The sequence below is a fragment of the Tribolium castaneum genome, chromosome 7 (genome assembly GCF_031307605.1).
Source record: "Tribolium castaneum strain GA2 chromosome 7, icTriCast1.1, whole genome shotgun sequence".
NCBI lineage: Eukaryota > Metazoa > Arthropoda > Insecta > Coleoptera > Tenebrionidae > Tribolium > Tribolium castaneum.
In genome coordinates this window covers 5,318,548-5,333,381 of record NC_087400.1, presented here as the reverse complement: position 1 = coordinate 5,333,381, position 14,834 = coordinate 5,318,548, and the positions used below count along the sequence as shown (strand labels likewise).

Sequence of the window (14,834 nt, the reverse complement as noted above, 5' to 3'; positions counted from 1 at the left end):
TTTTTTTAACATCACAGTGAGTCTTCTTTCTTGTAAATAAATACGGAGATCAATGATTAAAATTAGTTTTTTTCATGTGCACCACCAATAATACAAGCGTGCAATTTTAAGTATACATTTCAACCACGTAGATTTAATTTGAAGTGCCTGGAAACATGCGCAAACGTGGACCATTAATTTAGAATTTCTCTTCTTTATCTTTCTTGCATAGTTTTGTATTATTTATCGCACCTTTCAGGCTCTGAATAGACTTTGGACTCATTTACGTTCATATCAACGACTCCCTCCATCATTTGGCTCTTCATGAAAGCTTTATAAACAAACCAAGCGCTTTTTTTATTTAATTTATAAGTGTCTATGAATACTGCGGTTACAGCGGTGTATTGTTTATTTTTATAATTTCGTTAATTAGATATTTTTGATCTTTTTTCACTAAGTCTATTTTTATATTCACCATAAAATGTTTTCTTTAATCTCAAAAGTTGCCGTCAGTGCCTCTTTATCACATATTAGTAACAGTAAGTAGAGTACACCGTGTAGAATCGAAAGTGACCTGACCTGACCTGACATAACCTGACTACTATTGCTCCGCCCCCACATGTCGATTTTTATTAATACAGTTTTTAAGAAATTTAGGGCCGGTTTATAGACGCGTCATTAATTTAATTCACAATTAAATGTTAAATTAAAGTAACAATTAAAGTTACTTGTGATTGGCCAAGGTGGTCACATGACTAATCATTTTGAATTTCAGGCGCTAATTTCATAAATAATGCGGCAAAAATGTCTCAAGTTTCTTACGAAACTTTATCGGTAACAGTGCCTAAAGAATTTGTATATCATGTCGAACTCAGTCGTCCTGACAAAATTAATGCGATGAATAACACTATGTGGATGTAATAATAGCTCTTAATTTACATCATTTTTATTTATTTATTTAATTTGAAGGGAAATCAAGAAATGCTTCGAAACCTTAAACACTGATGAAAATTGCAGAGCCATTGTCTTATCAGCAGCGGGGAAAATTTTCACTTGTGGCAAGTATTCCAAAAAACTGAACCACATTTTTAGTCGCAAATTTAGGTTTGGACTTCCAGCAAGTGATGCAAGTTGGGCCCCAACTGGCTCAGATGAGTGACATAGCTCGCAAAGCTAAAATTTTGTATCAGTTTGTTACAAATTACCAGAACTCCGTTTCATCACTTGAATTATGCAGAAAGCCTGTTTTGGCTGCTGTTCATTCTGCTTGCATTGGGGGAGGTTTTAATCTTATCACAGCAGCTGATATGAGATACTGTACTAAAGATGCATTTTTCCAACTCAAAGAGGTCGATATTGGGATGGCTGCCGACGTGGGGGCCCTTCAAAGACTGCCTAAAGTGGTGGGGTCCGATAGTTTAGTAAGAGAGTTGGCTTACACTGCCCGAAAAATGCCAGCAAGTGAAGCCCTAAGCTCGGGGTTGGTCTCGAAAGTGTTTGATGATAAAGATGGGTAAATTTAACAAATATTGTCATGTTGTGTTAACTAATATTTTGCATACAGAATGATTGAGGGTGTTGTTGGGATAGCGGCAGAAATTGCCTCAAAGAGCCCCGTTGCAGTACAAGGTACAAAATTTAATTTGGTTTATTCACGGGATCACACTGTACAAGAGGGATTGGATCATATTGTAAGTGTTTCGAGTTTTATTAATTTATTTTTAGTCCAATATTTTTTTTGTTTAGGCCATGTGGAATCAAACAATGATGCAAAGTGAAGATTTTACGACTGCCACTGTAGCTCAAGCAACAAAACAGAAAAACGTTGTTTTTGAAAAATTATAAGCAAACAAAAATAAAAATTTCTTATCTCAAATATGCCTTTTTCTTTCATTGTAACCGAGAAAATTAAACAGAATTAAGAACAATTCAACAAATTAATCGTATTTTAATCAAAAGTCGATTATTTTGTATTTTGTTTGTTGACGACCTTTGAAAAAATACCTGACTCGTGATTGGTCGAACGGTTTTGTTATCTTTGTTTTTCTCTATATTGCTTTTGCAAGTCACACATGTCCTAGAAATTATAAAACCAGTTTTTCGTATTATTTTTTGTAACATTTCAAATATTGCGACTTGCGTCAGTTAATAATTTTCATTGTTGTGGAGCCCCAAAAAACAAAATACCAAAAAAAAATCTAAAAAGGCATTTATTTCTGTTAAAAATTCGATGATATTACGCAAAAATTTAATTTTGTGGTCAGGAGATTCAATTATAAAAATAAAATCCCCAATAAACTACCACGTTAATTCTGTTGCTTTTTTTAAATTTTGAATTCGTATTTAATTTTTTTTTATAAATTGTGTCCCAATATTCGGCCGAAAGAAAAAATCAAAAAGTACGGAATTCTATTTCAAATTTAATCATTTTCTGGGATTGTGTAAATGTTTGTTACTGTCTGTTGATAACGCATGTATTTAGAGAAAAATACCTTACTCGTGATTGGTTGAAACTGTTATCTTATCTTTATTTTTCTCAAATAATGTTGAACATTGTACTTTAAATAAGTCATACATTAAGAAAAAAAAACAGTTTTACGTCGTACCTACTGTACTGTATTTTTATAATAAAGAGTCTTTATTTTTTTGGAGCTTCCTAATTGGGGCACACATATGTAAATAATAAAATGAAATAAAAATAACTTTCTCAGTCTCAATAATGCAACAATTATATTCTATAGGGCTTATGAATTGATTTAAGATTAAAAAAATTTTTTTGAGTATTTTGTTCTACAAATAAGTCTTTATTTTCTATTTCCTAGCGTTTCACAAAGTGAAACCTTAGTGGTGACTTTAGTTATAATGTTGTAGTTTTATAATATAGTCTAAAAAACACATATAAAACACATACTGCCTTTTATTTTGTAATATACGAATTATATACACTTTTTTAATATACTTAATATTTTACTTAAAATATTTTTTTCTAAAGAATGTTATCATAAGTCTAAAGACTAAAGTAAATTAATGTACCAGCTGATTTTTACTTTTTTTTAATTCCTAATTGAATTTTTCTATTGAATTCAGAAAGCTTAAGCTAAAAAGTTAAAAGCTTATTGTGTAATTGCAATAGTTACACAAAGAGCTAAAATGTTGTTCAAATAAAAAATCATTATGTAACAAATTTATTACATTAATGACTTGCAAAACTATATTTAGCGAAAAATAAAGATAAGAAAACTTTTGCACCAATCGGGAACAAGGTATTTTTTGCTAAATGTTATCAATGTTATCAACTTAGCAACAAAACTTTTTAACTAAAACGCTAAAATTCCTTATTAAGTCAAACATTTTGACTTCATAAATGAGCATTTTGGCTGACTTTGGACATTATTAATGAAATTAATAAAGTTAAATGTTTTAATTCAAAATTTCCCACCATTGCAATCATTGAAAACAACCAAATTCCCTAAAATTTACGACGGCCATCTTCTTTTCCACATTATCCCCGTTGTTATTGCACGTGGACTGTTTTTCCAGGTAAAACATACGTTTATTAAAACTCACTTGTGCCCCAAATGTAACAAATCGGCACACTTTAATGCCACTTTATCTCAAAACCCCAAATTTGCAACCCCACAGACCAAAAACCGCAATCTAACCTCACATTTCAGGCGACAGGATGGTGGCCCAAAAGAAACAGAAAAAGGCTATTGAGAGCATAAACAGCCGGCTGGCTCTCGTAATGAAATCCGGCAAATACTGCTTAGGCTACAAGCAAACCTTAAAGGTACAAATTTGCAATTTTAACCCCCAAAATTTAATGCAAATTTCCAGACTTTGCGGCAAGGCAAAGCCAAACTAATCATCATCGCCAACAACACTCCTCCACTCCGCAAATCGGAAATCGAGTATTACGCCATGTTGGCCAAAACTGGGGTCCACCACTACACCGGAAACAACGTAGAGTTGGGCACTGCCTGTGGTAAATACTTCAGGGTGTGTGCCATGTCCATCACAGACCCCGGCGACTCCGACATCATCAGGTCGATGCCTGCCGGCGATGGGGCCCCACAATAATTAGGTTTATGTTGACGATTTATAAATAAAACAACAATTACAAACAAGTAGTTTTATTTCACGAAAGGAAAATATCCTCAGATCTGCGACTACTAGTTTGCTTCTTTTCCATCTGTTCTCGTAGAAATTTCAAGCCGGCTTCAATCGACTCACTCACGTTGGGGGCTTCCGGACGTTTACGCCCCCTTCTCGGGTCGTTGTAACTCGACGGTGGGGCCACTTCGGCCCCCTTGCCCCTACCACAAGTCTCACTTTCGTCATCACTTAACTCGTTCACAATGGGGACTGGTTTAGATTTCTTGGTCGTTTGTCTCATCTCGAATTTGGAAGTTTCCTCATCACTGTCATATCTCTTCTCTTTTTTGCGCTCCTTTCTATACTCTTTCGGGGGCGCGAATTCACTTGGACGCTCTTTCCGTTTTTTATCAACCCATTCCTCTTGACTGTACTCGTAATGTTCCTTCACCCCTTCTTTCCCCAAATCCCATGGTCTGACGTGTTTCTTTCGTTTCTCCTCAAGTTTCTTCTCTTTTTCGCTCGTTTCTTCGTCCACTTTTTGTGGGGTTTCTTCAACAGGGGTTGGGGGTGGCTCAGGTTCGTCTTCCAAAGGCGGCAAACCCATCCTCTGTCGTTTTCTGTTCATCGCAGCTCTGACTCGCGCTGCGATTTGTTTCTCTCTCATCGCGCGCAAATTCTCAGATTTCTTCTGCTTTTCTCGCGTTTCTTCTCTGAGCTTCTTCAAAGCTTCCTGTTGCTTGGCTCGAGTTTCTTCGTCCTTGGAAAAGCCGTAGTAACCAACACCATGCGTGCGAGCCTCTGTAAAAAAATTGTTATTGAACTATTGAATAAATTTGAACTAAAATTCACTTTAAAATTAAAACTAGACGTAGCCAAAACAAAAATTGTCTCTCTTACTTGTTATTCAAAGATTAAACGGTTTAAAAGATAAAGTACAAAAATACCGTTGAAGAGAAGATCTTGGTAGTGCACATCTGACTTGTTCCTGATTTCTTCCTCTTCTTTTTCCCACTGTCGGCGCAAAATCTCGCGCCGCATGTCGGAAGAAAGCAGTTCATTTTCTTCAGTGAGTTCTGGTGATTTGTCGCCCTTTTCAGGGGACGGTGAACGTTCTCTGGGCCTACTTCTACTTCTGCTTCTACTCCGATATCTAGTCCTACTTCTGCTGCGACTTCTGCTTCTGCTTTTGTCACGATTTCGGCGCTTTTCAACTATCAATTTCAAGTCTTTGTCTTTCGATTTTAAATAATCCAAGTCTTTGCGGAGGCACGTCCGCGTTCGCCCCAAACAATCCACGTACTCCACCCTAGACGTAACAATAAAAAACTGAAATAACGATTTTAATTATTTACCATTCTTCGTCTGGATTCTTTGGGGGGTCATAATGATCAGAAATAGGGTCGTCTTCCTCCTCCTCCTCCTGATAATGCTGAGAAACGCGTGCCTTCTTGTCAAACTTCACCAAATATCGGCGACAATATTCTATTTCGTCGTCTGTAAGTCGTGAAGCACCTTTTGAGAGTTTGTCGTAAAGTCGAGTTTTTGCCTCCAGGGCCTCTCTACAGTAACGAAATTAGACAAAGTGGGGAGTAAGCAACCACCAACCTGGACTTTTTCAGCAAATTTTGGTCCTCCTCACTAAGATCTTGGGCCTGTCTCTGCTCAATGCCTTTGTTCTTTAGGTCAAGAGGAGTGTTCTTTTTAATTTGCCTGATTTTGACCTCATTCTCAACCTTGGCTTTCGCGAGTTCTTGCTGTTTTCGCAAAATCTCCGCTTTCAAGCTGAGGAGCTGCAAAATGTGAACGTTTTGAAAACGATCGTACACTTAACCTGAAAGACTTACCGATGATTTACTTATTTCATACGTACTCATTTTGTTAATTATGTGATTTAGTTCGTATTTATGGAAAATTCTCTATAAATAAGGTTTTTTAAAGGCCCTTTAGTCCCAATTTGTTTACTAGAAAGTATTTGTCAAAGTGACAGTGACAGTTATTTATGTCAGTGAAGACAAGTGCTGGCACCATGAACATTACAGTCGACCAGACAATTGCTGCGCGTTTTCTACAGCCAAGTTCACACCAGGAAAATTATCAAAATAATCGTAAATCATTATAAAAACATCAATAAGCTGTTACGCTGACTTGCATATCACTTGTAGAACATCTCCTGACCATTCTGATGTGTTTCTATTACAAATTAAAACTTAACTGTATTTAATTTCTGCAATTTTTGTTCTCATATTCAAGTAAAAGCAAACTGATTTTTTTCACCCCCTTTATATCCTGCCATTTTCTTTATTTCTGTAAGAGATTAAGCCCTTCAATAGTGCCTTCGACTGTAAAAAAATCATGTTCGTACAAACACCCCTTGGGGCCTTAACGAATTTTTTTAATTTTTATAAAGTTACTCTATTTTGCAAACTTTATATTTTTTCACCTACTTTATATCGTGAATAAACATATTCAATAATAATTAATAACGCTCTAGAAAAGCAGAAACGGATACAAAATCCATAAATGTGAAAATTTTTACGTTTCAGATGATAACATAACCCTACTTTTGAAACCGAATTTTTTGGAGATTTAAAATTAACACAATTTGTGGCAATACCACCAATTTTCGCACCAAAATTTTACATCACCAGTTCGTTTGCACAAAGGAAAGGAGGAAAATAATGAATAAGAATTTTGCTAAATGCTTTTATAGAAAAGTTGTTGTACTTTATGTTTTATGACGTGATAAACTTAACAACACACGTTAACACGCCCCTTATAAACGATTTAACACCCTTTTTCATGAAAATGTTTGAGAAGTTCATTTTTGCCCTATTTACATTTTTCAATAAATCGCATTGAAGTTTATGTCGTTGACCCAAGGTAGATTTGTCTGCCCTTAAACATGTTCTATAATAATTATAAACGCTCTAAAAGAGCAGAAACGGACACAAAATCCATAAATTTGAAAATTTTTACGCTTCAGATGACAACATAACCCTACTTTTGGAACCGAATTTTCTGGAGACTTAAAATTAACACAATTTGTGACAATACCGCTAATTTTCGCACCAAAATTTCACATCACCGGCTTGTTTGCATAAAGGAAAGGGGGAAAATAGTGAAAGTAATGAATAAGAGTTTTGCAAAATGCTTTTAGAGAAAAGTTGTACTTTATGTTTTATTACGTGGTAAACTTAACAACACACGTCAACACGCCCTTTATAAACGATTAAACACCCTTTTTCATGAAAAAGTTAACACGAGAAGTTAATTTTTTAATAAATTTCACTGAAGTTTATGTCGTTGACTCAAAGTAGATTTGTCTGCCCTCAAACATATTCAATAATAATTAAGAACGCTCTAAAAGTGCAGAAAAGCACACAAAATCCATTAAAGTTACATTTTAACACTTCAGAAGAGAGCATAATAACCCTAAGCTACTTTCAGAACTTTTGTCTCTATCAGGCAATAACACATAACAAAGGTACAGATTTCGGCCCTAACTATTCTATCATTACACTCTGAAAGGGCAGAAATATAGACAAAATTTATAAAAGAGAAAATTTTGCCATTTTCAGGTAACAACATAACCCTACTTTACGAACCTACCGAATTTTCAACAAAACAAACCAAACAAACAATTTGTGGGTATACGCATTGCGATTCCACTAATTTTCGCAACAAAATTTCACATTGGCAGTTTCTGTTTAAATATAAACATGAATTTTTATTTTTCATTAACTGCATGCGAAACTTTTATAATTTTAGACGTTTGTAGGCAAATACATTAGTCATAATTAATTTTTCTAGATCAATACTGTTCTATTTCGAATAATTCAGTGTATGAATGTCTCTAAATTTGACGAATTGTGCCAGTGAATATTTCTGGTGATGAACTGTTTTAGACTTGTATTGACGTCACATCCGTGACGTGTCCCGAGGTTAGGTGTGCGGCGCAGGCGGCGAGAGCGCTTCAGTCGACAGCGAGCAGTGGCACGGGTCACATCGGGAGCTCGAGAAGCGGTTTATTTAAATTATTGTGCCGTTTCGTTTAATTTATTCAGTTTGTTGCTTGCCGTTGCCGCGAACGGACGTGTGCTCAAGCAAATCTAAATTTTCCGGTTTAAATTTTAAATTCGGTGATCGCGGTTAGTGTAGTGTGTGTTAGTGCCAATGGAATGGACTTTAAGGAGAAAACAATCCGGATTAAAGGGTAAGTTTGCAGTGATTTATTTTTAGAAAATTAAATCAAATTTGTGATATTTTCAACTAGTAATTTAAGGGCACATTGTTCTAATTTCATTGTTTCTTCTATTGCAGTAGGTCCGTTTAAGAAGAAGATGGCATCGGAACAGAAGACAAAGGTCAGTGCTTTTTTTTTTCATTTGCGGTTAATTTATTTTCATTATCTTGCTACAAACGGTAGCAGATGTGCGTTTTAATTTTTTAAATGCGGTGTTGAAAAGTCGTAGTTTGAGTGACACGTTTTAAATTCAATAACTAAATAAAATAAAACACTCAAATAATTTATCGTCGCGTACTGATTTTTTCTTTAATTTCAATCGATGAAAGTCTAAATGTAATGCAAATAAAGATTTTTTATTGGTGTTGTTTTTATTTTCCTTTAATGCTACAAACTGTAGCCAACGTGGAAGCGATATGAAGGTACGTCCATTTTATTGTTGTGTCGAATTTATTTATTTCATAAAACCAATAATTCCTTAAAATTTAATTGCTATTACAATGTTGTGTACACCGGCTCTAAATGCGGTGTTGAAAAGCCATAGTTTGAGTGACTCATTTTAAATACAGTAACTATAAACAAAATCAAACACTCAAACAATTTATTGCCACGTAATAATTTTGTCTTTAATTTCAATGAATAAAAGTGGCTTGCTCAAAATTTAATTCAAAGAAACATTTTTTTTGGTTTCATTTTTATTATTATTTTCTTTAATGCTACAAACGGTAGCCAACGTGGAAGCGATATGAAGGTACGTCCATTTTATTGTTGTGTCGTATTTATTTATTTCACAAACCAATAATTCCTTAAAATTTAATTGCTATTACAATGTTGTGTACACCGGCTCTAAATGCGGTGTTGAAAAGCCATAGTTTGAGTGACTCATTTTAAATACAGTAACTATAAACAAAATCAAACACTCAAACAATTTATTGCCACGTAATAATTTTGTCTTTAATTTCAATGAATAAAAGTGGCTTGCTCAAAATTTAATTCAAAGAAACATTTTTTTTGGTTTCATTTTTATTATTATTTTCTTTAATGCTACAAACGGTAGCCAACGTGGAAGCGATATGAAGGTACGTCCATTTTATTGTTGTGTCGTATTTATTTATTTCACAAACCAATAATTCCTTAAAATTTAATTGCTATTACAATGTTGTGTACACCGGCTCTAAATGCGGTGTTGAAAAGCCATAGTTTGAGTGACTCATTTTAAATACAGTAACTATAAACAAAATCAAACACTCAAACAATTTATTGCCACGTAATAATTTTGTCTTTAATTTCAATGAATAAAAGTGGCTTGCTCAAAATTTAATGCAAAGAAACATTTTATTTTTTGGTTTCATTTTTATAATTATTTTTTTTTATGCTACAAACGGTAGCCAACGTGGAAGCGATATGAAGGTACGTCCATTTTATTGTTGTGTCGTATTTATTTATTTCACAAAACCAATAATTCCTTAAAATTTAATTGCAATTACAATGTTGTGTACACCGGCTCTAAATGCGGTGTTGAAAAGCCATAGTTTGAGTGACTCATTTTAAATACAGTAACTATAAACAAAATCAAACACTCAAACAATTTATTGCCACGTAATAATTTTGTCTTTAATTTCAATGAATAAAAGTGGCTTGCTCAAAATTTAATGCAAAGAAACATTTATTTTTTTTTGGTTTCATTTTTATTATTATTTTTTTAATGCTACAAACGGTAGCCAACGTGGAAGCGATAAATAAAGGTAGGTGCATTCTTTCTGTTTGTCTTATAAAGTGTTGTATTTAATTGTTTTAATGCCATATATTTATCATAACGTATTGTGTATTCTTTACTTTGTATAATATTGATAACAATGGTTTGTTGTATTTTCATGTAAATAAAGATTTTTTTGGTGTTGTTTTTATTTTTTTTATTAATGTTTTGCTACAAACAGTAGCCAACGCAGAAGCTATACGAAGGTAGGTGTATTGTATTTTTGTGTTGTATTTTTTCACAAACCAATAATTCCTTTATTCCTTTTTATTTTCCAATAATCATTGTTTACCTCATCCTTATATCCTTTTTTCCTGGCAAGAATGCTCTAAACCTCCACGTGGTTCTTGCCGGACAAATTAGTTATTGACTAATTTGACCAATTAGAGCAATCCTTAAATATAACATTGTTGATTGTTTTTCACAGCCGTAAAATTATGTCGCTTGTTGTAATTTTCATGCAAATAAAGATTTTTTATTGGTGTTGTTTTTAATTTTTTTTAATGCTACAAACGGTAGCCAACGTGGAAGCGATATGAAGGTAGGTGTTTTTTATTGCTGTGTCGTATTTATTTATTTCACAAACCAATAATTCCTTAAAATTTAATTGCAATTACAATGTTGTGTACACCGGCTCTAAATGCGGTGTTGAAAAGTCATAGTTTGAGTGACTCATTTTAAATACAGTAACTATATACAAAATCAAACACTCAAACAATTTATTGCCACGTAATAATTTTGTCTTTAATTTCAATGAATAAAAGTGGCTTGCTCAAAATTTAATTCAAAGAAACATTTATTTTTTTTTGGTTTCATTTTTATTATTATTTTTTTAATGCTACAAACGGTAGCCAACGTGGAAGCGATATGAAGGTAGGTCCATTTTATTGTTGTGTCGTATTTATTTATTTCACAAAACCAATAATTCCTTAAAATTTAATTGCAATTACAATGTTGTGTACACCGGCTCTAAATGCGGTGTTGAAAAGTCATAGTTTAAGTGACTCATTTTAAATACAGTAACTACACACTCAAACAATTTATTGCCACTTAATAATTTTGTCTTTAATTTCAATGAATAAAAGTGGCTTGCTCAAAATTTAATTCAAAGAAACATTTTTTTTTGGTTTTATTTTTATTATTATTTTTTTTAATGCTACAAACGGTAGCCAACGTGGAAGCGATATGAAGGTACGTCCATTTTATTGTTGTGTCGTATTTATTTATTTCACAAACCAATAATTCCTTAAAATTTAATTGCAATTACAATGTTGTGTACACCGGCTCTAAATGCGGTGTTGAAAAGTCATAGTTTGAGTGACTCATTTTAAATACAGTAACTATAAACAAAATCAAACACTCAAACAATTTATTGCCACGTAATAATTTTGGCTTTAATTTCAATGAATAAAAGTGGCTTGCTCAAAATTTAATTCAAAGAAACATTTTTTTTTGGTTTCATTTTTATTATTATTTTTTTAATGCTACAAACGGTAGCCAACGTGGAAGCGATATGAAGGTACGTCCATTTTATTGTTGTGTCGTATTTATTTATTTCACAAAACCAATAATTCCTTAAAATTTAATTGCAATTACAATGTTGTGTACACCGGCTCTAAATGCGGTGTTGAAAAGTCATAGTTTGAGTGACTCATTTTAAATACAGTAACTATATACAAAATCAAACTCTCAAACAATTTATTGCCACGTAATAATTTTGTCTTTAATTTCAATGAATAAAAGTGGCTTGCTCAAAATTTAATTCAAAGAAACATTTATTTTTTTTTGGTTTCATTTTTATTATTATTTTTTTAATGCTACAAACGGTAGCCAACGTGGAAGCGATAAATAAAGGTAGGTGCATTCTTTCTGTTTGTCTTATAAAGTGTTGTATTTAATTGTTTTAATGCCATATATTTATCATAACGTATTGTGTATTCTTTACTTTGTATAATATTGATAACAATGGTTTGTTGTATTTTCATGTAAATAAAGATTTTTTTGGTGTTGTTTTTATTTTTTTTATTAATGTTTTGCTACAAACAGTAGCCAACGCAGAAGCTATACGAAGGTAGGTGTATTGTATTTTTGTGTTGTATTTTTTCACAAACCAATAATTCCTTTATTCCTTTTTATTTTCCAATAATCATTGTTTACCTCATCCTTATATCCTTTTTTCCTGGCAAGAATGCTCTAAACCTCCACGTGGTTCTTGCCGGACAAATTAGTTATTGACTAATTTGACCAATTAGAGCAATCCTTAAATATAACATTGTTGATTGTTTTTCACAGCCGTAAAATTATGTCGCTTGTTGTAATTTTCATGCAAATAAAGATTTTTTATTGGTGTTGTTTTTAATTTTTTTTAATGCTACAAACGGTAGCCAACGTGGAAGCGATATGAAGGTACGTCCATTTTATTGTTGTGTCGTATTTATTTATTTCACAAACCAATAATTCCTTAAAATTTAATTGCTATTACAATGTTGTGTACACCGGCTCTAAATGCGGTGTTGAAAAGCCATAGTTTGAGTGACTCATTTTAAATACAGTAACTATAAACAAAATCAAACACTCAAACAATTTATTGCCACGTAATAATTTTGTCTTTAATTTCAATGAATAAAAGTGGCTTGCTCAAAATTTAATGCAAAGAAACATTTTATTTTTTGGTTTCATTTTTATAATTATTTTTTTTTATGCTACAAACGGTAGCCAACGTGGAAGCGATATGAAGGTACGTCCATTTTATTGTTGTGTCGTATTTATTTATTTCACAAAACCAATAATTCCTTAAAATTTAATTGCAATTACAATGTTGTGTACACCGGCTCTAAATGCGGTGTTGAAAAGTCATAGTTTGAGTGACTCATTTTAAATACAGTAACTATATACAAAATCAAACACTTAAACAATTTATTGCCACGTAATAATTTTGTCTTTAATTTCAATGAATAAAAGTGGCTTGCTCAAAATTTAATTCAAAGAAACATTTTTTTTTGGTTTTATTTTTATTATTATTTTTTTTAATGCTACAAACGGTAGCCAACGTGGAAGCGATATGAAGGTACGTCCATTTTATTGTTGTGTCGTATTTATTTATTTCACAAAACCAATAATTCCTTAAAATTTAATTGCAATTACAATGTTGTGTACACCGGCTCTAAATGCGGTGTTGAAAAGCCATAGTTTGAGTGACTCATTTTAAATACAGTAACTATAAACAAAATCAAACACTCAAACAATTTATTGCCACGTAATAATTTTGTCTTTAATTTCAATGAATAAAAGTGGCTTGCTCAAAATTTAATGCAAAGAAACATTTATTTTTTTTTGGTTTCATTTTTATTATTATATTTTTTATGCTACAAACGGTAGCCAACGTGGAAGCGATAAATAAAGGTAGGTGCATTCTTTCTGTTTGTCTTATAAAGTGTTGTATTTAATTGTTTTAATGCCATATATTTATCATAACGTATTGTGTATTCTTTACTTTGTATAATATTGATAACAATGGTTTGTTGTATTTTCATGTAAATAAAGATTTTTTTGGTGTTGTTTTTATTTTTTTTATTAATGTTTTGCTACAAACAGTAGCCAACGCAGAAGCTATACGAAGGTAGGTGTATTGTATTTTTGTGTTGTATTTTTTCACAAACCAATAATTCCTTTATTCCTTTTTATTTTCCAATAATCATTGTTTACCTCATCCTTATATCCTTTTTTCCTGGCAAGAATGCTCTAAACCTCCACGTGGTTCTTGCTGGACAAATTGGTTATTAACTAATTTGACCAATTAGAGCAATCCTTAAATATAATAAGTATTACCGATTGTTTTTAACAGCCGTAAAATTATATCGCTTGTTGTAATTTTGATGCAAATAAAAAATTTTTTAATGGTGTTGTTTTTAATTTCTTCTCTAATATTTTGCTACAAACAGTAGCCACCGCAGAAGCCATATGAAGGTAGGTGCATTTTTTTTCTATTTATCTTGTGAGGTATTGGATAATTTGAGTGCCATATATTATGACGTATTGTGTATTCTTTACTTTGTATAATATTGACAACAATGATAACAGTCGCTTGTTGTAACTTTCATGCAAATAAAGATTTTTTAATCGTGTTTTTAATTTCTTTTTAATGTTTTGCTACAAACAGTAGCCAACGCAGAAGCCATATGAAGGTAGGTGCATTTTTTTTCTATTTATCTGAAAGATATTGAAATTAATAATTTGAGTGCCATATATTGAAACGTATCGTGTGTTCTTTATTTTGTATAATATTGATAACAGTAACTTTCATGCAAAAAAGATTGATATTTGTGTTGTATTTTTTTCATTACACAAACCAATAATTCCTTTATTCTGTTTTATTTTCCAATAATCATTGTTTACCTCATCCTTAGTTCCTTTTTTCCTGGCAAGAATGCTCTAAACCTCCACGTGGTTCTTACTGAACAAATTAATTATTAATCAGACTAATTAGAGCAATCCTTAAATACGAGTTTTTTTAACACTGTTTGCAAAATGGAGAAATTTTATAAAAATTAAAAAAAATCGTTAAGGTCCCAAGGGGTGTTTGTCAGAACATGATTTTTTTACAGTCAAAGGCCCTATTGAAGGGCTTAATCTCCTGCAAAAATAAAGAAAATTGCAGTATGTAAAGTGGGTGAAAAAAATAAAGTTTGCAAAATAGAAAAACTTTATAAAAATCAAAAAAAATTCGTTAAGATCCCAAGAGGCGTTTGTCCGAACATG

General features: G+C 32.3%; 3 protein-coding genes across 3 annotated transcripts; 2 read left to right on the top strand and 1 right to left on the bottom strand.

The window, feature by feature from the left end:
• Positions 1 to 282: 282 nt before the first annotated feature.
• LOC659277 (delta(3,5)-Delta(2,4)-dienoyl-CoA isomerase, mitochondrial) lies at positions 283 to 1,855 on the top strand. The gene is made up of 6 exons (XM_008199903.3): positions 283 to 518; positions 755 to 896; positions 949 to 1,037; positions 1,084 to 1,492; positions 1,544 to 1,670; positions 1,726 to 1,855. Exons 1-6 carry the CDS (start codon positions 461 to 463, stop codon positions 1,822 to 1,824), a joined length of 924 nt encoding a protein of 307 aa, XP_008198125.2. The 5' UTR covers positions 283 to 460; the 3' UTR covers positions 1,825 to 1,855.
• A 1,531-nt stretch (positions 1,856 to 3,386) lies between these two features.
• On the top strand, positions 3,387 to 4,106 carry RpL30 (Ribosomal protein L30). The gene is made up of 3 exons (XM_965533.4): positions 3,387 to 3,519; positions 3,654 to 3,769; positions 3,817 to 4,106. Exons 2-3 carry the CDS (start codon positions 3,662 to 3,664, stop codon positions 4,057 to 4,059), a joined length of 351 nt encoding a protein of 116 aa, XP_970626.1. The 5' UTR covers positions 3,387 to 3,519; positions 3,654 to 3,661; the 3' UTR covers positions 4,060 to 4,106.
• LOC659127 (uncharacterized protein) lies at positions 4,097 to 6,090 on the bottom strand. The gene is made up of 5 exons (XM_008199902.3): positions 5,922 to 6,090; positions 5,683 to 5,867; positions 5,430 to 5,636; positions 5,022 to 5,383; positions 4,097 to 4,875 (listed from the first exon to the last, which is right to left on the bottom strand). Exons 1-5 carry the CDS (start codon positions 5,949 to 5,951, stop codon positions 4,118 to 4,120), a joined length of 1,542 nt encoding a protein of 513 aa, XP_008198124.1. The 5' UTR covers positions 5,952 to 6,090; the 3' UTR covers positions 4,097 to 4,117.
• Positions 6,091 to 14,834: the final 8,744 nt, after the last annotated feature.

Coding starts and splice junctions, on each gene's coding strand:
- LOC659277 (XM_008199903.3), top strand. CDS start 461: ATGTTTTCTTTAATCTCAAAAGTTGCCGTCAGTGCCTCTTTATCACAT. Junction 1,038..1,083: donor GGGGAAAATTTTCACTTGTG/GCAAGTATTCCA, acceptor TCGCAAATTTAG/GTTTGGACTTCCAGCAAGTG. Junction 1,493..1,543: donor GTGTTTGATGATAAAGATGG/GTAAATTTAACA, acceptor TTTTGCATACAG/AATGATTGAGGGTGTTGTTG.
- RpL30 (XM_965533.4), top strand. CDS start 3,662: ATGGTGGCCCAAAAGAAACAGAAAAAGGCTATTGAGAGCATAAACAGC. Junction 3,770..3,816: donor GCTACAAGCAAACCTTAAAG/GTACAAATTTGC, acceptor GCAAATTTCCAG/ACTTTGCGGCAAGGCAAAGC.
- LOC659127 (XM_008199902.3), bottom strand. CDS start 5,951: ATGAGTACGTATGAAATAAGTAAATCATCG. Junction 5,637..5,682: donor AATTTGCTGAAAAAGTCCAG/GTTGGTGGTTGC, acceptor TCGTTACTGTAG/AGAGGCCCTGGAGGCAAAAA. Junction 5,384..5,429: donor AAGAATCCAGACGAAGAATG/GTAAATAATTAA, acceptor TGTTACGTCTAG/GGTGGAGTACGTGGATTGTT.